This window comes from Pipra filicauda, unplaced genomic scaffold, assembly GCF_003945595.2.
Source record: "Pipra filicauda isolate LSUMZ 115617 unplaced genomic scaffold, ASM394559v2 scaffold149_size4050908_pilon, whole genome shotgun sequence".
In the NCBI taxonomy this organism is placed as follows: Eukaryota; Metazoa; Chordata; class Aves; order Passeriformes; family Pipridae; genus Pipra; species Pipra filicauda.
Genome location: NW_024103984.1, coordinates 3699960 through 3725181, shown reverse-complemented (window position 1 = coordinate 3725181; position 25222 = coordinate 3699960). Strand labels below are relative to the sequence as shown.

General features: G+C 39.0%; 1 protein-coding gene across 6 annotated transcripts in view; it reads left to right on the top strand.

Annotated features, from left to right (window-relative positions):
- PMS1 (PMS1 homolog 1, mismatch repair system component) overlaps window positions 1–21893 on the top strand; it is a 44884-nt gene extending 22991 nt beyond the window's left edge. For all 6 annotated transcript variants that reach the window (XM_039378830.1, XM_027737495.2, XM_027737493.2 and 3 more), the window contains 7 exons: window positions 1706–1828; window positions 3698–3841; window positions 5043–5941; window positions 10439–10894; window positions 11446–11576; window positions 19730–19890; window positions 21477–21893. In XM_039378830.1, the coding sequence (XP_039234764.1) occupies window positions 1706–1828; window positions 3698–3841; window positions 5043–5941; window positions 10439–10894; window positions 11446–11576; window positions 19730–19890; window positions 21477–21665 (2103 nt within the window). In that variant the 3' untranslated portion in view covers window positions 21666–21893. The remainder of the gene's footprint in view (window positions 1–1705; window positions 1829–3697; window positions 3842–5042; window positions 5942–10438; window positions 10895–11445; window positions 11577–19729; window positions 19891–21476) is intronic.
- Window positions 21894–25222: the final 3329 nt, after the last annotated feature.

Sequence of the window (25222 nt, the reverse complement as noted above, 5' to 3'; positions counted from 1 at the left end):
CAGTCTTTGTAATTTTGTCTTTATACTTCATATACTTTCATAGTTGAAAATTCTAATAAGACAAGTTTTATAAATTGTGGATAACTTTTCATACTGATACTCTGCATGGCTTTAAATAGTAACAGCAGTCAGCCATTTCTAAATCTGGCACCTTCTTAAATGAGTTATTCAGAGATTTTCAGTTTTGCTTTAATGTTTTCTGTATATAAAAATATTGTTCGAAGTGAAAGGCTTTTACAAATATTTGTGAAAATAGAAAAGTAACTTGAAGCATAGAAGGGGAACATTCAGGGAGGATATGCTAAAGCTGCAGAATAAAATCTAGAAGTGCTGCATGTTGTTTTCTGATAATCACCCAACAGATATTTGAGACCTCTTCAACTTGACCAGTGGTGTTTGGTTCTGCACGACGTTGCTGACCTGAACACGCCAGCTTTAGCACAGAATGCTTGTGACAAGGTCAACAGGGAATAAGGGAGCACATGAACAGGGAGCTGCTGTGACGTAGATGAATGGGAAGGACAGGCCAAATCCCAGGGATTTTAAATTCCGTTTCAAAAGCATGATAATTTGGATTTTAGTAAATACAAGGGGTTCTGCCAAAAGCAGAGCTAATGAGGTCTCATTTCTGTGTTCAGTGATCCACCCTGCTACCAGAACATTCTCCAGACTTTCCCATATCTCCAAAATCTCCATCTTCATGATGCCTCAGTGGTCCTTCACTATCAGTTTGGGCAGGTGGCGATGGGGTGATGTGTGGGGCTGGCCAGCTTGTCACTTCTTGCCTGCTGATGGGTCCTGGCTTTTGAAAAGTTGCAATTGCCTTTTCCTTAGTAAGGTCATTCTTCTGAGGCTATCCTCTCCAAACAGCTGTAAGTTATCACAGGAATTGTGGAAATATGATATCTTTGGGATTTCTGCTTCTTTATCAGATTGATTTGAAATTGATCCAACAGTTTTAGAGTTGCGTGGTGAGGGAGAGGGGGAAGTGGTGGGACAGGCAGCACAAGTCGTTGGCTGTATTTTGACCTAAAAAACCCTGTTAAAGAATCTCGACAGAAAAATCTTAAAACTCAGAGTTCAAGTTAGGTACACAAATCATGTGTTGTTTCCAAGGTTCCCTGGCAGTGCTGTGTGCTCACAGGTTCTGCTGCAGCCTGTGAATCGTGGGTGCTCAGCACTCTTGAGAGTCAGATGATTTGGATACAGGTGGCGTAGGTAAATTTAGGTGCCCTGAATAAATGCCCTGTGACAGGCTATTTAAAGGTGCCCTGTGTGTAGAAAGGGGGGGATTGTGTGTTTTGGGCTTTCCCTGTAGGGGTAGTTCACTGCTTCCTGGGCCAGGTTGGGCAGCAGTGCGTGCCTTTAGCTTGTGCAGGGCAACCCCACAGCCAGCAAACCTAAAGCTGCTGGCCTGGCTCTCCACAGCCCTCAGCTGCAGGAAGCATCCTGCTGCAGCTGGCTGTCCAAATGGGAAATATCCCAGTCAATTGGTTGAGGAAAATAGATATGAACCCGTCTTTCTCAACCTCTTTCTTTTTTTCTTTGAGTGTGTTTATTTTTTTATATTGTAACTTTCAAGAAGCAGTGCATGCATTTGAATGGCTTGGACTCCTGTACAGTTGCCTTTTAAGATCTCACCTCTCAAAGAACCTTTTTGGTTTCTCCAAAAGACTTTTGCACTGTATTTGTTTTATCATTGCAGATAAATCTTTCTGGATTTCTCCCAAAAGCTGAATCAGATAGTTCTTTGACAAGTCTTTCAAGTTCAGAAAGGAGTTTCATTTTTATAAATAATCGTCCAGTTCTTCAGAAGGAAATACTTAAGGTAATATCTTTTATAGCTTTTAATTCAAGGAACAGAAATGTGATTTCTTGGAGGACAGAGACATAGAGGCAATCTACAACCTTTTTCCCACATAAAATAGAGTGCTACAGGTGAAGATACTGGCATTTACAACAGAAACTCCTTCCACAAATCCGATGCTGCTGGTGCCTCAGTTCTATTCCATTTGCTGCAGTCCCCATCACTGCAGGTTACGTTCTTGGCTGTTTAAAAGAAAGGTTATTTCAGATGCTCTATGCCAGAGACCAGAGCAGTTGATTCTTTCTTTGTATTAGCCTGCAGAAATCACCTGTGCAATTTCCCATAAGGGAACTTTATGTAGTTTCCTGTAAGAGAATTCTTCTGTAAAGTTTTTGTTTCGTCCACTTCTGTTGTGGGTTTGTCAAGCGAACACCCATCCTTTCCCTTTAAATTTGTGTATGCACTGGGTAGAAATGAAAGTGATAGTGCAGCAGCATTGGCTACAGCTGAGCATTGTGTAGGCAGAATTTGATACTCTTGGGTTTCTGTCACTACTGAACCTTGGAGCACTTCACTTGGAGCAGCCTTGCTGTCCTAATCCTTGCCATCGCCAGGAAAGAAAATCACGTTCATGCCAAAGTGTCCGTGTAGCTTTTAAGGTGGAGACAATGAAGTTATTTTCAGTTGGCAAGCAAAGCTTTGTAGGTGTAAACCCTGAACCTGTGTTGGTATGTTAAGAGCCAAAGAAGGCTAATCCATCTCCACACAAAATATGATGTGCTTGTTTCTTCTGGGAGTTCAAAGCTCAGCTTGAATCCCGTGACAGATAAGGTTCTTTTAACCAGAGCATAAAAGCTTGGATTCAAGGTGGGATTCAGCATACTACCATACAAAGTAAAACTACATGGAAAACAAGCTATACATCACTTTTAGCTCCATGCTATGTATGGGGAAGAAGTGCTGGTGGACCTCTTGTTACTACAGTTCAGTGCCAGCTGAGGACAGACTGTGGGAATATTAAGGTTAAAATAACTTGAAAATATTTCAGTAAATTCAATGTTATTTAAACAATATTTATGAATGAAAAATTAAATTTTAATCATTTTTTACACCTTCAATTTTTTTTGGTCTTGTTAACATATTCTTTTCTCCAGTATGTATGTCTGTGGGAGGAGGGATCCAGGATACTAGAGGGGAATGCAAGGATCTTTTATTTGGTCCTTGTAGTTAACACCACCAAAATTCTGAAACAACTGAATATTTTTGTAGTCTTTTGGAGGAGTTTTTAGGAGTATTATAGAGAAAATAGTAAGAACAAGAAGAGTTTGAGAAAAGCTGTAAATTTATAACTGGGTTAATAAAAGGAACAAATTGGTCTTGTTTTGGGAAAAGAGCAGGTCTGTAGTCCAAGTGCTACTTTCTCAAACAGACTTTATTTGGACTGAAGGAGACAGCAGTGTGGTTGTATGCTGTATGAGTCAGTTTTCTTTAAAAAACAACTAGTAGTATTGCTGGTGATTGAGGAAAGAAACACCAGAATTGCAGTCCATCCATTGCATTGCATCCCAGTTGCATCCATTGGGCACACCAATATCTTTTCTTCCAGGTGCAATCAATACATTCATTCAGAATGTCCATTAGTATCTTGGAATTGTTCCTTTTTTTTTTTTTTTAATTTATCTGTGGAGACATGGAAACCACCAGCAACTGCCCTTTTGGTGATTTTTCTGGCGTACATGTATATAATAACCTTTTTAGCATTCCTTTAACTTAAAAAAAGCAACAAAACCAACAAACCAGTTATCCTTTTATAATGTTAGATTTTGTTTCTGTGCCTTTTTGTCTATTTTATTGCCTTTACTGACACTTCTCTATTAAATCAATCTGTAGTTAATTCGACAATACTACAGTATGATGACACACAAGGACTGTGCTCGTTTATATCCTGTTTTCTTTTTGAATATTACTGTACCTGCCTCTGCTGTGGATGTGAATGTAACACCTGATAAAACTCAAGTTTTGCTGCATTATAAGGTAACTAAGGTTTTTACCCTGTTTTTGAGTTGTCAACCTTTTACTTATGTAAGCATAAGGGCTTTGGGGACTACAAAAAAGTTGGAAGATAAACAGTGCCTCCAGGGTTTTTTTGTTTTGGTTTTTTTTTAGTGACTTGATAGCTTGCCTTTGTCACAGGACTGTTTTGATCAAAAAGTACTGAACAGGCTAAGTGGAGAATTATTCAAAATTAATTTCCCAGTTGATTTCAGATTTTTATGCTGTCAGATATATGTGTGTAGCACTTTGTTTTCAGATGCCTTTATAGTGAGGGTAGCTGAATAGAATCATGATACGTGTCCCTACATAAATCTCATACTTCATATCTACACTAAGTAATCACTATTTAAACACTACATACGTTAAGGGGGGGTGGACAGGAGGGGCATTGATTTCTCGTCAAACCACTACTTTGCCATTATGTGTATAGATTATTAATGACATCAATTAAGTGCCAGAGAAATTAGGAAGACTACATTAGTAATAAGGTGCTTATTCAAAGTTAATGTAGGTAGTCACACCAGTATGTTAACGGTGTTCACAAAAAACCTTTTGTATTTGCCTATGTCAGTCTTGTAAATGTGCTGCCTGTTAAGTGCCACTTGTATGAAAATTAACACAGCATTCTCACATTTGATCTAGTTTTCCTTTGGCATTAGGAAAAGGGTTGGGTTTTCTTTTTCCCTTTTTTTTTTAAATTTATTTCTGTTTTGTACAGTTTTGGGTGGTTTTTTCCTTCTTAATTTCCATCACTTGGTGCAAAGCTGTTTTGGAAACATGTACAATAGAAGCACCTACACAGACACACTTGCATGGAATGGGATGTTGCTGGTGCACCTGTTTTGACTGTAAGCTTCTAATTCCATAGGAAGTAGGAATAGCTTTACCTGATAGTGGTTTAATCAGTCAGTACCCTGTTGTAAAGAAAGCAATTAAGTGATTTTGTGATATCAGAGTAAACTAGTGAAGCAGAATACCCATCACAAAATATTTGGTCCTGGAGGTGTCCAGTTGAGTCTTTTTGAGTGTGTGTAAACAACTGAAATGCAATAATCTGTCCAGATAATAATCTGAATAAGATAACTTTTTTAATATTTTTCTGCATTCTCAGCATCTGTCAGTTACATTTTCAGGTGCACTTGTGTGTATTTTCTGTTTTGTTTCTATTTTTTTTCCCTAGGAATCTGTCTTACTTGCAGTTGAAAATGTGTTGAAATCGCTGTATGGGCCACTACCTGCTGCAGTCCCTGGTGAAAGTAATAAAACAGATGTTACCTCAGCAGACATGTTTGTTCATAGAACAGAACAAACAGATGTGGTTGGTGATGAAATGGGACCATCTGGAAACGATGAGCTACATGCTCATACTTCATTCCTTTCACTCAGCAGTGATGTGCAAAACTGTCAAGCAGTAAAAAACACAGAGATCTGCTTAAATCATCAGACTCCTTGTGCTGATAATGTACAGAGTCGCCTGGATGAGAGAGGGGCTTCTAAGAGTGATGCCTTTCCAGACAGTTCCTTAAATTTATTGTGTGGGGAGGAACAGAATGGACAAAATAGGACTGATATTCAAAGGAACAGTGTTCCTGTGGACCCCAAGTCTAGAAAGGCCCACGATGAGCATCTTTTGAGTTTTGATAATACTGATCAAATAGATAAAAATGAGGAAACCTCAGTCCCTAAAGACTTACCTGAAATCTCTGCTGATAGTTGGAGTATGGGAAGTGCGTTTAAAGACAGTCTAGGAGACAAACTGGAACCTGTCAAGATTTTGATGCCTGAAGTTGGAGGAACAATTAGTAAGCAAAAAGAATGCACTGCTCAACAAAGCAATGATCCACAAATCTCAAATCAAAGCATAAAGAAAAAAAATTTGATAAGTGAAAAATTCGGACATGTGACAGCTTATGACTTAATTAATAGGAGAATAATAAAGAAAGCAAAGTCTGCATTTGAAATTTTCACTAACGAATGTCGTCCAAAATTGATAAGTGATAATCCAAAGACCAGCATGGCAGACATTCTGCTGAAGATTGAAGAGCAGTGGAAGAATTTGAGTGAAGAGGAAAAAAAGAAGTAAGTATTCAGACTGTGACTTGCTTCTAAATATGGTAGCTACCAAAGAGTCCCTTGTAATGAATTAAAAAAATTGTAAATTTCCAGTTATTTATGAAAAAAAACAGAACAGAAAAAGATTTTTGACTTTTTAAAATCAGCATCAGTGTTGTGAGTTGCCATCTTTTGCTGTGTGCAGTTGTTCACTGCTGATTTGAGTTACTCATTTTGCCCCTGTGCCATGGAGCAGTTGGGTAGGACAGTTTTGCTGAGTGGTTATTTAGAGATGACAGGCAATAAAGCATACTGTGTGAATCCTGCAGACTTCTGTTTTCTGAGGGCTGCCTTTGCTTTGTCACTCCTCATGATTTGTCCTTGAAAACCACGGTGATGGATATATATATATATATGTAGTTCCTCCAGAGGTTTTCCAACTTTACTGCTAGCAAGTGAGAATTCTTTTTTAGGATCTTTAGTCCTTGAACATTTGGTAAAGTCCTTTCCTCTAAATTTAGTACATCTCCCAACCCAGGCTACCTCAGAATTGTATTTGTAAAACCCAGTCAAATGACAGAAGGAATTACCTTTTCCCCTAAAGAGCTATTCTAGTGCTGGTTCAGAGAATACAGTACAATTTGCATTTTAATCTGTTTCAGACAAGACCAAGTCGCTTTCTACATTACAATGTGAACAGTTAAACTCCATAGTTTTTCTAAAACAAAATGTCACTGAGTTTTTGAAAACCATCTGCCAGAAAGGAAAATATTTTAGGCTAATTTGGGATTGAAGTTGGGTTAGTTAAAATATTAGGTAATGTTGTCCACCATATGGAACTTACCTTATGGTAAAAGATGAATTAATAACAGATTTTGAGACATTTTAAGACAGTTAAAAAAAAAAGAAAAACAAAACCTTCAACATTTTGTTTGTAACTTTTTAAACTGTAAAACACTGTAGGGCATCACACAAATGAGGAAAAACAGAAGTTGTTCTTCAGTAGTTTTGCATGTAATTGATTTGAATGCATATCATGATTTGTAGCAGAAAGTTTGGGAGATGAAAATTTGATTCTGAAGAACAAACTCATTGGAAGTGGAGTGAAAATATGTTTTCTTCATATTGTGGGAGCAAAGAGAAGGGAATTAAAGACCATTGAAAAGGAAACTGTACTAGCTAAACAAGTGTAATTTTAACACCAATGAGAGATTTGATTAGGAGAATGTTAAGAAAGAGAAGCCATACCTGTTGAATTACTGTTATATATCTTTTTCCTTGACTTCTTGACTTTCTTTCAAAACATCTGCTTTGTTCTGAATACCAGCTATATCAGAGCTCAGTAAACCCTTTTTTTCTAGCTTCTGATTTACTTAATTTAAAGCTTACCAAGCAAGCAGCATACTGTGGTCACAAAACCATACATGTGACAACGTATTTTGTCCATCTCTGCATAAGCAGAAATATTAATTTAATAGTAGAAATCTACTCTAATTGTGTTCACACTTTTAATGAAATGAAACAAAAGATTCTGCCAGCTGTTTCAGAAAATTTTAATTTGCTCTGCTTTAGCTTTTGGGATTTCATGGTTGCTTTCCTGGTACAACTGTTATGTTAAAGAGTGTGCCTACAGATTAACTCTGCATTAGTTCAGGAAGGAAACCTCTCTGGTAATGAAGTTTTCCTTATATGTAGGACTGAATGTAGTTTAGTCTCTCTCTATATATTTTCCTTATACATAGGATTGAATGCCATGATTGTTGAAGCAAATGAAAAATTTACCCCTAGTTGTATCCATACATTTCAGCTTTGATTCCTTCAGCTTCTTTCCACTTTTGATCTCTTAAAATTGCCTCAGGGAATATCAAATAGGAAGAGACACGCAGACAACTTCTCCTGCAAAGCAGCAGTCCAGAAGGACTTGTGGCAGAGAACATTAGTCTTGCCTACCAGGTACTCTGGATAAATTGGGCCACCTAGAGGTAACAGCAAATGTCTATAATCAGGGCAGCCCAAGTGCCAGTGCTCTGCTGAGCACACCGTACCTCCAACTTCGTGCACCCTGGCTGGCACAACGCCACGTTTCCTGGGCTCCAGCCCTCCATCCTTCTGTGATAAAGTCATGCCTTTTGCAATGGGTGTGCATGGTTTCAGCATCCCTGTTTCTCTCTGTGGCCCCTCCAGCAGGTCTAAATTAATTTAAATCCCTTTTGGGAATAGTACAAGCAACAGATGTCTCGTAGTGACACAGGATGGCCTTTTCAAAACAAGCCAGCGTTTATTACACAACCGGAATGTAAAATGTTATGGTCTTTAGGTTATAATAGAAGAGGAAAGCTCCCATGCATGTCCATGTTGGCAGCATCACATATCCCCCTGCTTTGCAAAGCCAGGATTTAATTTCTTGCACTCACTCTGCTCTTACTTAATACAGCTGGCCTTAATGTTTCTTGCATATCAGGCTCAGGTAGGAGTGGGAGAAATCCCTCCAAGTGCCATAACAGTGGCAGGAGTAGTTACCCTGAAGGTGTAGGAAAAGTTCAAAGCTACACACACTTTATCATGGGACTAACAAATCGCCTTGTCAGCACTCTGCAGTAATTCTTCATGAGTATATTTGTGCCTTGGGAGAAATATTATTTTAGGTAGCGTGGTCTTTGCTGTCAGAGTTTGCTCCAAATACTCAAATTCAGATTATTTGTCTTATAAGGTCTGCGACACTTTATATTAAAAGGGTTTTGTTATATGCTAAATATTTTGTTTGGGATTAAGATGCAAGGGGAAAAGAATATATTGTGGATCCATTTTTTTAGGTAAAGCAAAGCTGTCTTTTAAACTAGACTTCATTCTAGTCTTCCACTCTGTCCTTACACCCATTTTTGCACATTTCCTTGGCTTTAGGTTTTGTAGCTTCAGAAAAGGATCTTGAATTTACAGTCTTAATTCGCAAAGCAGAGGAGAAGCTATTCTTGTAACACTTGTTGATTTTACTTGCCTCTATGGAAGGATTTTTAAAAAGGCAAAGGTGTTCCCTCATAGTTTGTAAACCTGCAGTTTTTCCTTGATTCTCAGCAAATCACTGGTAGTGATGTGTATGAATCTGCAAGACCCTCACAATCAGAGTTTGTAAGGCTGGAATTTTTCTGGTAGCCTAAAATGACGGGCAAGTTGGAGTTTGTTTGGAAGTGCTTTCATTTTGGATTATCAGTGTATCACTGAAAGCTCAGTTCTCTTACAGTTAAATATTTTCCTGCGTTACAATTGGGTCTATTCAAAACAAAGTATTTATTGATCTGGTCAAAGCTATAAATGAATTTGGGATTTAAAAAAAATTCTGTTCAAGTGATTTCGTCCATTCATTTTAAAAGGAGCAGATGTTTTTTATCTTAATGTTTGCTCCATATTTTCTAGGACATGATTTATTGCAAGAAACTATTTAAGCTGACTTTTTTAGTTAACTAAATATTGGTACCATATGTGAATGCTAGCACATCATAATTAATTGCAAATGGTGACCCTTTTGTTGACCTTAATTTTCCAGCATGCATACACATAATTGAATCAAACTGTTCTAGCAAGTAGCAATAAATAAGTATGACCAGCTAAAGTACTTATTTCCAATACTTATATATGATAGCACTATCTTTTTTGAATTAAGATCAGGCTGGTTTGAATTGCCTTCTAGAATTCAGAATATCAAATAAGGGCAAAAAGAAGTTCAGCAAATCACATCTTTTTCTTTCAAAAAGTAAGATTCATATGCTGTAGACAAGCATAGACCTGGCATCTATAAAAGTTTAGCTATCTTCCTGACATTTATCAAGTCATTAAGAATCCATTCATGTTGTAGAGGCTTAGTAAGTAATGATGTTTTAACCATTTAGACAGCATTTAGGAGTAGTTTGTTATTGAGTGCTTTTTGAAAAATCTGTAAGTTTATTAGTTACAGGCTTCTGTGATAATAGTACATATTCTGTATTCTTACACTTTATGTGGTTAATTTTAGTCCATTTGTAATCAGTCAATACTTTTATTAAGTAAAGCTTGAGGCTTGTGAAATTATTCGAGCTCCAAACTCCTGCCTGGCCACGTGGAATCCCCTGGAAGTCTGTGGAGCTCTAGAAGCTTAAGTGACTTTGTGAATTGAACTGGATGTGCCTGTGACACAAAACTCCTTCCAAAACTATATATTTGATTGCAACAGGGGACTGAGCTGAAGAGCAACTTGCTGTATGTAGATCTTTATATGATGAAGTCTACACCTCCCCCTTCAGTAATTCACATTTTGCTGGCTGTCATGATGAAGGAAAATTTGCAACTTGTCTTCAAAGTGTAATGTAATACAGGCACAGGCCCCGTTGTCCTGCCATCCCTGTCACAGCAGAAAGCATATTGGTGTGGATGCTTGAAGGAACCACAGACATTGTTCCTGCTTACCTTACCTTCTGGTTCAAGGTGTTAGGAGTTAGTTGGGGTTTGGGGCTTTTTATCTGATTCTGTTCCTGGTTTGTTTTCTCTTTTAAGTTATGAAATAAAAGCCGCCAAGGACCTGGAACGGTACAACAGAGAGGTCAAGAAAGTCAGTGCCCAGGCAGTGCACCGGCCAGCAAAGGAGACAGGAAAACAGAAAGCCAAGCTAAAGAGTTCTGCATCTGACCAGAAGAAGCTTGACAAGATATTCCATGATCAGATTGAAAAGAAGGGGAAACCTGAACAGCCCGTGAAAATTGTGACAGTGCCTTTCTCTCTGAGTTCCTGTAGACGTCACCTTCAGAGACAGGAGAAAAATGTTTCAGACAAACAAGAGCTTTTCCTGATCCGTCGCCAGAGTTGTCCTGATGTCTGGATATTTGCTACTGAAAAAAAGCTGAAGTTGCTGAATCCATATAGATTGGAAGAAGCCCTGCTATGTAAAAGGTTACTGATGAACCATAAGTTGCCAGCAGAGAAACTGGATGAGCCAATTATGTTAACAGACAGGTACTGTACAAATATATATTGAGCAAAAATTTGTATGTTATTTGAAGTATCATTTGATAATTATTCACAGTAAACTCTGGCAAGGCCCTCTTTGCTAATTCTATCATTATTTGTGCATTCATTTATCTGTAGGAACAGATTTTTGGGTTTTATACTTTTACCTTGAAGTAATGAGCACACTCGGTCTTGTTCCAGTTGAAATAAGTATGATTTTTGAACAGTTTCACTGGTAGTGCAGCAAAGACAAATCTCTTTCCCCCTGAAGACAGTTAGATGCTCCACATTTTCACAATGTCACTGTAGCTGACTTTCATCCATGGATTAGGGAATGGCTGATATAATTATTATTACTATATGCCTAAGCTTGGTAACTCACTAAGATATGTGAATAGTTCTGATTTTGTTTCTGTAAACAAATTGCTTTTTCAAAATACTTTTAAAAGTCTTGATCATTCCTTATCACTTGCTACCTTTTTCTGTGTCTTTTTTGCACAATTTTAATTTTCACAGTAAGGATTTTGGTTTTAACACTTTGGGGATTTTTTTTGCAGTCTTATTGGTGGATCTCAGTACATGGCTGCTCTTTATAAAATGCAGAAGAATTACCAGAGTTTCCATGGATCAGGTTATTTATCAGATCCAAGGCTTGTAGCAAATGGATTCCAGATAAAAGTGATAGAAGGTATGATGGTTTTAAAATCTTTTAGTCATATTTGAGCTTGTTTCTTATGATATAATGATTTAAGTTATTGTTAATTTAGATCATGTTATTCTACATCACTTTGCCTTTTAAAGCACTAGCATTCTGCTTTCCTTAACATTGAGGTTTTATTCCTTGGCAAAGAATGTAATCTTCTACACAGAACATTGAGTAATGGATAACTGAACTGAAAGCTTTAATAGAATTTTGAAGAATGCTTTTAAATTCATGGTTTCCTCACTTTCAATTCTTTTCTCAAAATGCTCGATGCTCATATCCTTTATTGCCATTCTGACAATTTAGATTAAACTGATGAGAATTCCCCATGTCCTGGCATCTTCTTCCATGGTGTTACTTGCAGAAGCTTCTGCTTTAGCTGACCATTCCTCTGCTGTTGAGCAGTTGAGGAGGTCCAGTGAGCAGCTGGATCTGGTTAATGATGTACTTCCCTATCGCAGTTGTGACACAGAGCCCAAAGGGGCCAGCAAAGAGAGGTGGTCACAGGATCACCACACTTCTCCATGGAGTTTGATCTGGACTTGTTTTTGAGGGAGCATGCTTTTCAATACCTCTGTGTTGATCACAGAATAAATGTGTTTCGTATAAGATCCTTTAACCTTAGCAAGAGAGCTCAAATATTTATGCATTTTTCTGAAGAACAATTTATAGGGATGCTGTTGAAAACCCAGGGGCAACCCACCCAGTGTTGGTTCTGCAGATCACAAATTCTCCAGCAGAATTCCAAGAAAAGGGAGCGTCTTTGGGGGTAGTACCTAGCTGACAGCTCACAGAAAAGATTCACCATAAGAGCTGTTAGAAATGCTATAGCTTCATGTGTTACAGATCCCCACATATGTACAGTGATGACAGATGTACTGTAACATATGGGATCTTTTAAGGGTAGGTACAAAAAAGGGATGTAGACCAACTTCTTCACTCAGAGGCTGGCTCTTGGGAAGAACAGAGCCTAAGCTGTTTTCCTTACTGAATCATGCACAGCAAAACCAAGGAAACTTCTTTCTGACTGACTAAATCTCTACATAAATAGCAAAACCTTTGTGGAAGAGGTGTTCATGGTAATAATCCTAGAGTGAATGATTAGGGAAATGAAGTGTGTACTGTAAGAGACAGCTCTTACAAGGTTTATTCAGTCTAGCAAATTAAAGCTGAGGAGGTCTGTGATATGGTCCTAGACACATATGGGAGAGAGGGATTGTGTCTTAGCACTTTTGCTCACATACTTTTTTTTTTCCTACCTCCTGATATTGTAAATTTGCTCAAAATCTAATTAATGTAAACTGGATGTGAATAAATTGAATGTGAAGATTTGAAGACAGTTTGCAGGCAACAGCAGAAGAGGGTTGTTGACCGATCTTGTGGTACTGGAGATGTGTCATGGTGTAACCCCAGCCCGCAGCTCAGCCCCACACAGCCACTCACTCACTACCCCCACAGTGGGGTGGGGGAGAGAATTGGGAGGGTAAAAGTGAGAAAACCCATGGGTTGAGCTGTAACAGGCAAAGCAAAGTTGTGTACAGAAGCGAAACAAACCAAGGAATTAATTCCCTGCCTCCCACGGGCAGGCAGGTGTTGAACCCTCCCCAGGGAAGCTGAGCTCCATCACAGGTAGCAGTGATTTGTGAAGACAAACAGTGTCACACTGAATGTCCCCCTCGTCCTTCTTCTTCCCCCAGCCTTCTGTGCTGAGCATGATGCCACATGGTGTGGAATGTCCCTGTAGTCAGTTGGGGTCAGCAGTCTGGCTGTGTCCCCTCCCAAATCCTTGTGCACACCCAGCCCTCTCGCTGGTGGGGTGGGGTGAGGAGCAAAAAAGGGCTTGACTCCACGCAAGCCGTGCTCAGCAATAGCAAAAATGTCCCTGTTTTACCAACACTGTTTGCAGCACAAATCCAAAGCACAGCCCCACACTGGCTACTGTGAACAAAATTGACTATCTTGGCCAAAACCAGCACAAATGGGAAACTACTTCTAAGACAGCTTGATTAGTTTAAAGCGGAATTGTACACTATAATAGCAAGGAACTCGACACAGTAACTGGGAAGTAGTAACTGTCTTCCACTCCAGTGTTCCTAAGATGTAAATTTAAGGAAGTCTTGTGAGGAAACTGCTCTTGCACTGTGCAGGTTGATGAACCATGGTCATGGACTTGATTGGTACCATGCGGATAGCCCAGTGAAGAATGGGAATCTAATTCAGTTCTTTGTCCCAGTCTTCTATTTTAACTACTCAAGGGAAATGTTAATAACATCTGAGTCTTGTCAGTCATGTTTATAAGCTTCTGCTGATGACATTATAGCAGTTACAGCCTCTTGTATAAAAAGAGCATACCACTGCAGATGAAGGTAGAAATACCAGCAAACAAATGGAATTTCTCCCAGCTTTTTTTCCAGCTGACCCAAGGATTTTTATTAATACTTCATCAGTCCCTCCTTTTTCTTTTTTTATTTAATCTTGTCCCTGAAATACACTGTCTTCCACAAATACTTATTAAAGCTGATTTTTAGAAACACAGGTATTAATTATTAACATTCCTTATATGTCCTTCTCAGGGAATTCCACTATGCATTTGGGTTCTTTAGTTCATAGATTGTTGTTGTATAATCTTTACAGAAAGTGACCTGCAGACCAGGAGTTGATTTGTCCCACTTAGACCTGAGTATTCTGTAGGATTTCTCAGCTCTGAAATAACAAGTTTGTCTCACAAAACCTTCTTCACTATCCTTACAGAAGCATTATTTTTTTCTCTGTCTGAATTCAGTTTTTATTTTTGTGGTTTTTTTGAAATTCAGACACATCCTGAAAGCAGGGAATTCAAATGTTGTTGAACTAGAAGTTGCTTCAGAAAGATTTTTGGGGCCAGAGGTTCTGCTTTGCATGGTGAATGATTGCTATGGAGAGATATCCAGAATAAAAATGTGCACTTAACCCATGACAGCTGGAGAGTTTCACCTTGGCAGCATTCACAGGAGCACACTGGAACCCCTTTCTCTGTGCACATACCTTTGTAACTCAATTTTTCCCAACTTTTTTGATTAATTGGATCAGCCCTAGTATTTGCTGTTTCTCAACTGAACTATCAACTCTTTCTTGCTGTCAGGGTCCACTGTAGTATGTTTGAAGGTCAATACTTTCCTTTAGGACTTCATCCCTGACATAGTCACATTAGTGTTCCTCTCTGACTGCTGGTTAATTTTTTATTAATAGCCACTAGTGCATGGCTCCCTTTTTCATCCTGGGCAAAGAGTTTCATTTTCTGTGGTAGAAAGTTTCCTTTTTCTGAGACAGATCCTTTTTTTATGTTACAAGCAAAAGATCTGTTCTTTACCTTTGAATCTGAATGGGAAAGTGGTATTTCTGATAATTTCCTCTTGCCAAATAATAAGCCTTTCTGTTGTTCCATATGAATAAGTCTGTGATACCATTGGTAGCTCTAAAATACCTTCCAAAGCAAGAACAAAAAGAAACTTAGCTCCTCCAGTTTGGTGTTCAGAAATTTTAATCACAGAAGAGGCTTTCCTTGACCCCTGGTGGTCTTTGAAGAGGACTGTTAGTCTAGGAGGTTGCCCTGATTATTTGTTTAAATTTCCACACATATTCTGCCAAAGAAGAGAAGGACCCAGACAGTTGCTGCCCACTGCCATATATTAAGTTATTCGTAATACTCAGATACTAATTTGGAATGCCAGACCCCTTGCTTTGGTATTGTGCATCTCATAGGACAGTTTCCTAGATTAAAATAATTACTTAAATATAGTACCATGTATTCATTCCTTATTTCCTTTCGGTTTTGGGGTGTTTTACAGAACTGACTGTTTATTTAATAGCAAGAAAATCTGAGCAGCTGCCTTAATTTGGAAGGTGACTTTGGTAATTCCCATGTTGGATTGGGTGTGCATCTCCACTGATCTTTGTTAAAGATAATTCTTTGCAGTTCAAATTCGTACTTTTTGGCAACTCTCAGCACAGAGGGGCTTTTTATAAGGATTTTGATTCTGACAGTTGCTTGCTTGAAAAAAACCCCACCCACATAATATTGGTTTTTCCTTATTTGGATGACTTGTCTGTAAGGGGCAACATCAGTCATAGGATAAAAGAATTGTAATGCATTAGTCTTGCACTAAATTTGTCAGGTCTTGGGATTAATAGTCAAAAATTGAATCTTATTCCCTCACAGGGCTTTTCATTCATAGAAATCCAACTATACACTTTAATGGCCAAGACCTTTTAGCTCGTGGGGTGGTTCTGAGGTTAATTAGTTACTCCAGTAACTTTCCAGGAGTCTTCCTCACAGGCCTACCATGGACATGCCTTGCTCTGAACCACGTGGCACCAGATGCACTACTACTAGTGGGTTTTTGAAAGGTCTAATTAGGTGTTTTCTTTCCAGCAAGAACTCAGTTGCACATGGAGTTTTGTTCTTGTGCTGTCATTTTGGTGGGAAAACTGTTTGCACTTCCAGCTATGTTTTCCTTTTTCACAAATGCACCTTTGGATATTTATTTTTACAAGAGTGTGGGAGTTCCAGGCCTTACTTGCCTGTTGTTTTATTTGACAATAAGTCTGCCCTTTCAATGTGTTCTTGTTATAAGGCAGAAAGGTAATTTACATTTACTCCACATTGTTCAGAGACTGTCTATGACTGCAGCCGAAGTTGTTCCAAGTATCCTAGATTTTGGAAGTGCCCTATCTTCTTCATGGTTTTGGTAGACTAAGATCTTTTGTGTTGTCTCCCCATTTCTCTTTATATTAATTGCTCAGCAGTCTGAGGAGTTTTCAACTAGATTTTTCTCTGGATAGCTGACAGTGAAAAACATGTTGTGAAATAGCCCAGAAAATGCTTCTTGCTGTCAGTATGTCAGTTAGGCAAAATCAATGATTTCTTTGTGGAATGTGCCAGTTGTTGTAATTTGCAAGGCTGTGACGCTGAGCTCCAGTCTGTCTTCCACTGCCCTCCCACCCCCTCATGTTCTGGCCTTACTGAGCCTCCAAGTGATGCTACCTTTGGGAGAGCAATCTGTTTGCTTTTACTTAATAAAGCAAATTACTTAATACTCAGTGTTCTGGGATCTGCCAGGCATTTGTTTGCTCACAGTGACATCGACGTGCAGAGAAGCATTTCAAGAAGTAAGAAGGATTACTTTCTGTCCAGTTCTTCTTAAGATGTGTTTGTCTTATGTACCTTCACTGCACATCTGTCCATCTGCCCTTGTGAAAGTCCTGGAATTGTGAATTCTTGGCTGGAGAGGAACTGAGAGCAAGGAACACCTTACCTGCTTTTGTAACAATGGTGGGCCTTGGGCCATGCTCCAGGGCAGGCTTTTAGGGTAGAATTGTCTGCCTGAGTATGAGTAGCCAACATATCCATATACAAAGAATGTGCTTATGAGCCTTCAAAGAGCAATAATAGGTAAATAACCAATCATTCTTGATAATAACAGCTGCCTCAGCTCTTGTAACCCACCAGTGGAAAATCATGCTGCTACTTAATTTCACTTTGATTTTGACCATAGACTAGAAGATAGACAGTGTTATAGTGTCACCTAATCTAGGTGGCAGCTGGAAGGGAACAGTTTTTCCTGGCCATCTAGAAGGAATTATCCAAAGATGGTTGTAAATGCTTTGTTTGAAAAGAGAAAGGGGAAATTTGTAGCAATGAGAAATCCACATTTTTAGTCATGTGAAAGCTAGTTTATTTGTTCATGGAAATATGTTCTTTGGAAGTTGCAAAGTATTTAATAGAAACTGCCATGGAAACTGCTTGAAGACTGCTGTTTGAATACTCAAAAATCTTAATGTATATTTTGTCAAAAATTTACAAGTACATCGAGGCTTGGACGTCTGCTTATATCATCAAATGTTGCCAGTATGAGAGTTCCTGCAAAGGCTTGCAGATAACTAGTTGTTAATCAGCATGCAGTGGGCTACTTTGCAGTTTAAAGACTGTAAGCAGAAAAGGAGAATGGCACACAAACAGAAATACCCAAGAAGACAACTTCCCTTAGCTGGGATTTGTACTGTTTGTTCTTATGTTAAACTCTTTAAAGCCCCCTCTGCCTTTCAGATTAATGAGCAGAATGGTGAAGTCAAATCTGGCTGTCAAAATTTGCAGATGGAAGGATGGCTGTTGGTGAAACTGAAGAGTATGTATAGGAAATGTTTTGCAAATCCAGAACTTCACTGTCATAAAATTTTAAAAGGAAGCACTGGAAATACAAGGTTTTAAACTGAAAATCTGAACACTTGAAACCTCACAAAATTTTGTGTCTTGTGTTCGGTAGCATATAGAGAGGTAACTATTGAAAGGTTGTCGAGTAGATTGACTTCTAATTTTAGAGAGAAAGTAAGATAAACAGGCTGGAACAATTACTCAAATCTAAACTTTCATTAAAGCAAAAATGGGACAAAAATGAGAGAAAAGCGCTGAAGGAAATTAAAAAGACTTCATCTTTTCCTCCTGTCTCTTGCTGGCAGGCTTTCCCATGGGGAAATACTGGCATAGTACATCATCTTATCTCACCTCTAATAACTGGTGAACTTTTAGATAATTTAACATTTTGCTTTAAGCTGAATCTGATCACAAGTTTACAGCAGTGCATAAAAATATGTCTGTGCTTGCTGGTCGTGATTAGGAAGAGGCAGCTTGGGAAAGAGAAGGAAGACAAGGCTGGGTGAAAAACAAAAAAAAAGTTTCAGGTGTAAAGCAGTGTTAAATATGTAGCTGTAAGAAAGGTATGTGATTTTTTGGAGGGTTGGAGTGTTGTTCACTATATTGAATTCCCATTCTGGTCAAAGTGTCTCGTGCCATGTGGCTTAAAGAGGCCCAACAGCATTATTTACCTGGTGACACACCCATATTAAGGAATAGTTTCAATCTGCACAGTCTTCCTGTTCATCTCTGCTGTTATTTAATGACTGTCAAAAAAACAGTACCTGGGCATGGATAACAGCCTTGTTCTACTACCTAATTAAAGTACCTTGTGGTGACATGTATACTTTCACTTCTGAAATATTTCATATTGTTGTTTGGATTAGGAACAGGTATTGTCCCTTATCACAGTTTGTTAGTTTAATCCACCTTGGATCAATCTATTTGTCTCCAGCTCTTTTGACCTTACAAAAAGCATTCGTGACTTGCACTGAATGTAATTTATCCTACCTGGGGCTGTTACACAAGAGTGGATTTATTTTCATTATGAATTGTCTTTTTCCATGCTCTCCTTGTGAAATTCTTTACTTGTTAGACTTGTAGTGGTGGGGAAGGGAAGGTGGCTGTGCAGGGTTGAGATTTCTGTGCACCCAGCATGAATAAGAGGAGGGGTCTGAAGGACTGCATGAGAATATGTGAGCCCGACCAGCAGAGAGCTTGCTCCTGATTGGGAGTGGGAGAAAATTCAGCTGTGCAGGAGCACTTCATTCAATTTTTTTGCAAGTCATGTGAAAAAGAAAGTGAAGTGAAATCACTTAATCTTCAAAGCTTGAAGATTTGTTAGGAAGGCTGTTTAAATGTTTTATTCATCATTCCTACTCAGAGTGGTACCTGCTGCAGCAGCGATATGATGTAAATGATAATATGAAGTCAGTCACAGACCCTTTAGGTTTTTCCTCAGCTGTGGTAGGAGAAAAAAATGCTTTTCATTTCAGTAGAAGCTAAATGTGTTATGATAACATTTGAACTCTACAGATGTTTAAACCAATTACATAGGAAATAGTGCCAACATTCTGTTTCAATTTTTTTCAAACTAAATTGTGTTTTATTGCTGGCTTCTACTTTAATTTCATGTATGTTTAATTAAAGTCACAGAAGCTTTAATTAAAGCTGTGCTCAAGACTGGGAATGCTGCAAAATGTTTTAAGCATTGAACAGTGCCAGCTAGGATTTGAATTAGTGTGAGTTGAGACATTTGTGATGTGAATAAGCACAGATCATAATAAGGAAACATTGTACAAATAAATACTTTTCATTCCAAGGGAGGAGCAAATAAAGTTTTCTAATTGTATTGAATTTGTGAGACTAATTTACTAAGTGGCTTTACATCAGTTTAATTTTCTATTAATTGCTCCAGAATAGAAGTTTAAGCAGTGCATGAATTACTGCTTTGTTTTTGTATTTTCAGGTGTTTCAGCTGCAGAAAGTCATCTGGAAATAGAAGGGATGGCAAATTGTCTGCCATATTACGGTATTTCTGATTTGAAAGAAATTCTGAGTGCAGTAGTTAATGGAAATGCAAAGGAAGTGTATGAATGTAGGCCTCTCAAAGTGGTAAATTACTTGGAGGTAAGACAGAAACTTGCTTTGAAGTATTAGCCAGCTATACTTATAATTTCTTCAACAGGTTGAAAATCTTTCTCCAGCTTTCTGTTTTAATTAATGTCATTGCGTTCTAAACAGAAGTTACTTTTGAAAAGGAGGATGTCATATCCTCTCTGAGGTTTATGGGTTGTGCATTGCTTACCAAAATACTTCCATTAGACTTATCCAGTGGGATGTAATACATGCTGAAAGCTGATGTTCACAAAGTGATTCTTCTACACAGGCGGTTTTCAGACTAGAAATGCATTTCTCTGTGTTAGAATACAAAGCTGCCACAGAATTGGTTTACAAAGTCTAGAAGGCAGTTGAATCCAGAATAGTCATCCAAATTTATCTCTTATGTAAATAAATCTATGAAGTAGTTATAAAATGATTTAAGGTAATAGTTTATGAAAAGTAGGTGTTAATTGAAGCTTAATTTTCATGTAAGCCTCAATGGGACATATACTGCGAAAATTGGAAAGTGCACCTTTTCCACTTAAAGAAGAAAAATTCCTATGATTCATTCAGAGAAAGGGCAGAGATACATAAGTGGATATTACTTTTGCCAGAAAAGCAAGCTGTCACTGGAATTAAGACATTGAAACAAAAAATGAAGTCCCACATGCAGTGAACCCCATATGCCTCTGCAAATGCTTGTATTTAGTTAACACCAGTAACTTCTGTGGTTAACAGAGACACATACTGACAACCAACAGTCTTGTAAGTCCACACTGTTCAGTGCAGAAGAAAGAATAGGGTAATGGTTAAAGAATCAGCCTTCCAGGGTACAGAATATTCCACAGTTATCTTTTTCCCACTTGGAAGAGGAGGGGAAAATTTCAGACAAACAAAATGGGCAGATTCAGATTAAATCACTATGAATGCTGCTCAGTTTTGTACAACAGGAGGGGAGATTTTATGCCACATCCATTTTTGTCTAAGCAACACGACTTAAGTACGGAAGAGAAGGCAATGGCAGGAAGTCCCATCTTGAAGGAGGAAACAAAAAACCTGACAACTTCTTTTTGAAGTTGCTTAGTTATTTGAGGGTGTGTGCTTTAGCAGTCACCTCTGCTTTACAGTATAGTGAGATAACCGGATGCAATAGACAATAGTAAATACAACATTAATCTAAGGTTTCACTAGAGTATTTTTCAAAATTTGTTTAGCTGGCTGACTGAATTTATGTTAGTTCACGTGGTGTAGGACGTGTCTTGTGAACTGGTAAACATCTTCAGCTGATGCTGAAAGTGAATGATGCCAACAGGAAATAAGATCTTTAGAAACACAAAGCATCTTGCAGAAGTGGACTCCAAAAGCAAAAGGTTGCAAACATGACCAGGAGACTGACTGTGCATGGCTCCATTGTAGAAGTGTCAGGAACTGACCAGTAAGGTATGTTTAGAGTTACATTTAGGTTTTTGGGATTCAGAGTATTTATCAGCAGAAAAGAATGACCTTTAAACAGTGAGTGCTTCATGCCTGCTTTCTGGTAGCCCCAGGCTAATGTGCTAAAAAGTGATACTTTAAAACTCTTGGGGTTTTGTTTTTGTTTTTCCTTTCCACAGGGAGAAGCAGTACGTTTAGCTCGGCAGCTGCCCTTACATTTGTCAAAAGAAGATGTACAAAACACAATTTACAGGATGAAGCAACAGCTTGGAAAGGAAAATAAAGGCTGTGTTCACGGTCGCCCTTTTTTTCATCACTTAACAGATATTCCAGAAGTTGACAAGCACAACTCCATGGAAATTACTTAGTAAATGGAACATTTTGTTTGGGGTCATACTTCTCTTGCTTAATTTTTATCATTACTCTGTGATTTCAGTATGTTTTGTGCAAAGCTTTTGTTATAATGACTTTTCATTGTCATGTTCACCTCCTAGAGACTTGTTTTATTTAAGTGCTACTTGTAAATTGGAAATAAATACTGTAGAGAAACTACTTATCACTGTTTTTAAAAAGAATTTATTAAAGAAATGTTCTCAGCTGGTTTCATCCTTTTCTCATTGCTGCAGGTTTAGAAAATACCAGTATGTCAAAATTTTTTAGATGTGAAGTGGTTAGAAGTTGCTTTCAACAGAGCATGGCAAAGTTTGCTGTACTAAGGGCATCAGATGTTAATTTTGAAAGGAATTCCGGATAGCTGTAAGTATTTAAATATGGCATTGGAATATGCAGTTGTTATAGTTAGACATCTATGGTATTGTATTTCTATTTGGAAATTCTTAGCTCTTGTAAATAAGTATTGAAGTCCTAGAGTCCAAGCTCCAAAAATTATACACTTAAAAAATGATTCTTAACAGTGTAGTACTCTTTAAAAACTTTAGATCAACAAAAACTGGCCAGTGACCTGAAAGGATCAGTCCCAGGAGCCCAGGTTAGCACTGAAATCAGATGCCCATGGATGTATGTTGGTTCAGTGATATACACCACACACACTGCTTGGGGGTGGGAAACATAAACTGTCCTCACTTGGGGAGAATGTGGCATAACCAGGGCATAGTCTGCTAGAGAGAGAGAGACTGATTGTGGGAAACTGGTTCAGAACACAATATTATTTACTCCTCTATTTTAAGTAGGAGCCTACTCCCATAAAGCTGCCCTGTTAGGCCTTCTGTGTATAGCAGATGCAGTGTCTCTGGAAGAGTAGGTTTCAAAAGTTTCAGGAAAGCTCACCTGAAAATTCCTGTCCATCCCCAGCTTTTCAGTCGTTAGCATATCTTGGCACTGTGAAAATTTGGTGTTTCTGTGCCTGTTGGGTAAGTGGTTGAAGGTTGCTGAAAGGCCTGAGTTCAAGCTGCTTGGTGGACAGGAGTATGGGACCAGACAAGCAAATGTACAGTCTGAAAATGTAAGTCACTGATGTACTGCCCTTCATCAAAGAGTGCTGAGCTGGTGAACTGAGGAATCATCACAGCAATACGTGACAACATAAAAATTCTGATCTGAAAGGTAATGATTGTCTTTTTAGCAGGGCCTGTTGCAATAGGACAAGGGGTAATGTTTTTAAACGGAAGGAGAGTCGATATAGATTGGATATAAGAAAGAAGTTTTCTCAATGATGGTGGTGAAACACTGGAAGAGATTGCCCAGAGAGGTGGTGGATGCCCCATCCCTGGAAATATTCAAGGTCAGGTTGGATGGGGCTCTGAGCAACCTGATCTAGTTGAAGATGTTCCTGCTCACTGCAGGGGGGTTGGATTAGGTGACCTTTGAAGGGTCCAACTCAAACTATTCTGTGATTCTATGATTATGTCTTTATGCCATTAAAGTAGGTTTATCCCTTTCATAAAGAGCAAGGGCACAAGCAAGATATCTTTCCAAGCTCAACAGTGAGCAAGGCACAAGATGAGAATGTCACTGACAAACTGAACACTTGTTGGCTGTAAATGTCACTCAGTGCAGAAGATGTGAATTTTTAGAATCGAAGTGAGAAGGTGGATGGAGACAGAGGAAGGAGGACGTGACTCTTGGCTCCGATGGGGAAACAGGATCCCAGCCGTGCAGTGGATACAGAAGGTTATAGTTTGTTTATTTTTATTCTTGTTGGAATATAAACTGTTAGAGTTTAGAGAGTAGCCATTACAGTGAGAAAAGCCAAAGGCAAGCTGGAGAAGCGAAATTTATCTCTAGTCTAATTTTGCTGGAACTTAATATGTGCACCAATTCTAGTCAGTTGGGAATATAACATGTATAATAATAATTGCTGATTCCTTTCCAAAATATAGGTAAGATAGATGTATCCTAATTATACTGATGCAAATGCTAGTATCTTTGATAACACTTGGGTCTACATCAAGTCCCTTCATGTAATGGTAGCATCTCAGAGGACAAGTTGTTTTAACAGGTTTTCAGGCCATAGATTGAGGACAAAGTGATTGGGAAATGAGTATTCACAGGTGCCATGGTGGGTTTAGTTGCTATGAAATCAAATTAGCATCAGGATTTTCAGTAGGTACAGGTGTGCCAGGTTAGGCAATTGGGAGGTGGGTCTTCCCTAACTTCCTTCTTTCCTGGGTGTGTTTGCTGTCCTTTACCTCAAGAGAGTTGCTGTGGATTTCTCCCTTAGGTAGGTGTACATACAGTTTGTTTCTGTCTCTGTGAGGTCTGATGGATTGTTGTGTGGCTGGGTACGAGCAGTGAGTGCTGTAACATGGCTTGGGAGTGGTAGGTTGGGGTGTCTTCCCCACCATGGTACATGTGGTTGGGAGTGCAAGCTGAAATTGTGAGTTAAACAGGTACTCTGCTGATGGGAGATGGCTTTAGAAATGTTGGGTCTCTCCTTCCTTTATCCAGTGTGGACAAAAAGAAATGTTACTTTCTGTTTCCAGAGGTGCTCTCACTGATGTCTCTACTGATGTATCCGTTTTATGTTCCTTGTTTAAACAGTAGAAGTACCCCAGTTCTAGGTTCACAAGCTTAAGTCAAGTGGTGCACCTGCTGTAACATTTCTCAAAAGAAAGGCACATCAACTTCCTGCCACTGAATCAGCACGGGGTGCTACTGGGATGTGTCATCAGGTGGTGAACCCCCCGAGGCTCCCAGGGGAGCACACAGAGGCTGCCTGTCCCTGCAGACAGAGAGGAGCCTGTCCCCAGCTCCGTGGGCTGTTGGAAAGGAAGAGGAAAACCTGAAAAGTTCAATGCTCAGTGGACTGGATTATTGTGGTAGTTGACCTTTTTTCCTTAGAGGAAGGAGCAGCAGGGTAGGCCGTGGTGGGTGCGTTCCCGGCGATGAGCGAGTGGCAGCCGCCTCGGTGTCCCCCACGCTGTGCACCCACGCAGCTGCTTCCCCACGAGGGGCCGGGCCGGGGCGTTTCAGGGACTTCTCGTATTTGCGCTGCCCTCTGCTGGCATTTCAGTTTTGTACGATTTTGACTAAAATGAGGGTGGACAGGTCTGAGTGTGACCGTAGATGAGCATCCTTCTTTCCTCCCTTTGCGTCACCAGCAGGCCAAAGTGTTATTTACGATGCTTCTCATGGAAGCGTGTTCGCTTTCCTAAACTATGCCTGCTGCAGGTATGAGTGTTCCCTGGGGAGAATCTGGAGCTTTCCAACTAAAGCATGATCTCATCATAAAACTTACAAAACCTTTTGGTTGTATGTTAGCTTTGCCTTTTTCAGAGGGTTGATTGTATGGCAGGTTCAGTTCTGGTGGTGTGTTTGCAGCTCTGGTGTCTGCCTCGCCCAAAGTCTGAAAAGTTGCATATTATTTTAATGGGAAACCATTGAATATCAATTTCGTTTAAAAATACAGGAAATTCTCATTGAAAAAAAATATTTTTCTTTAAGTACAAATACGAGTATAAACATG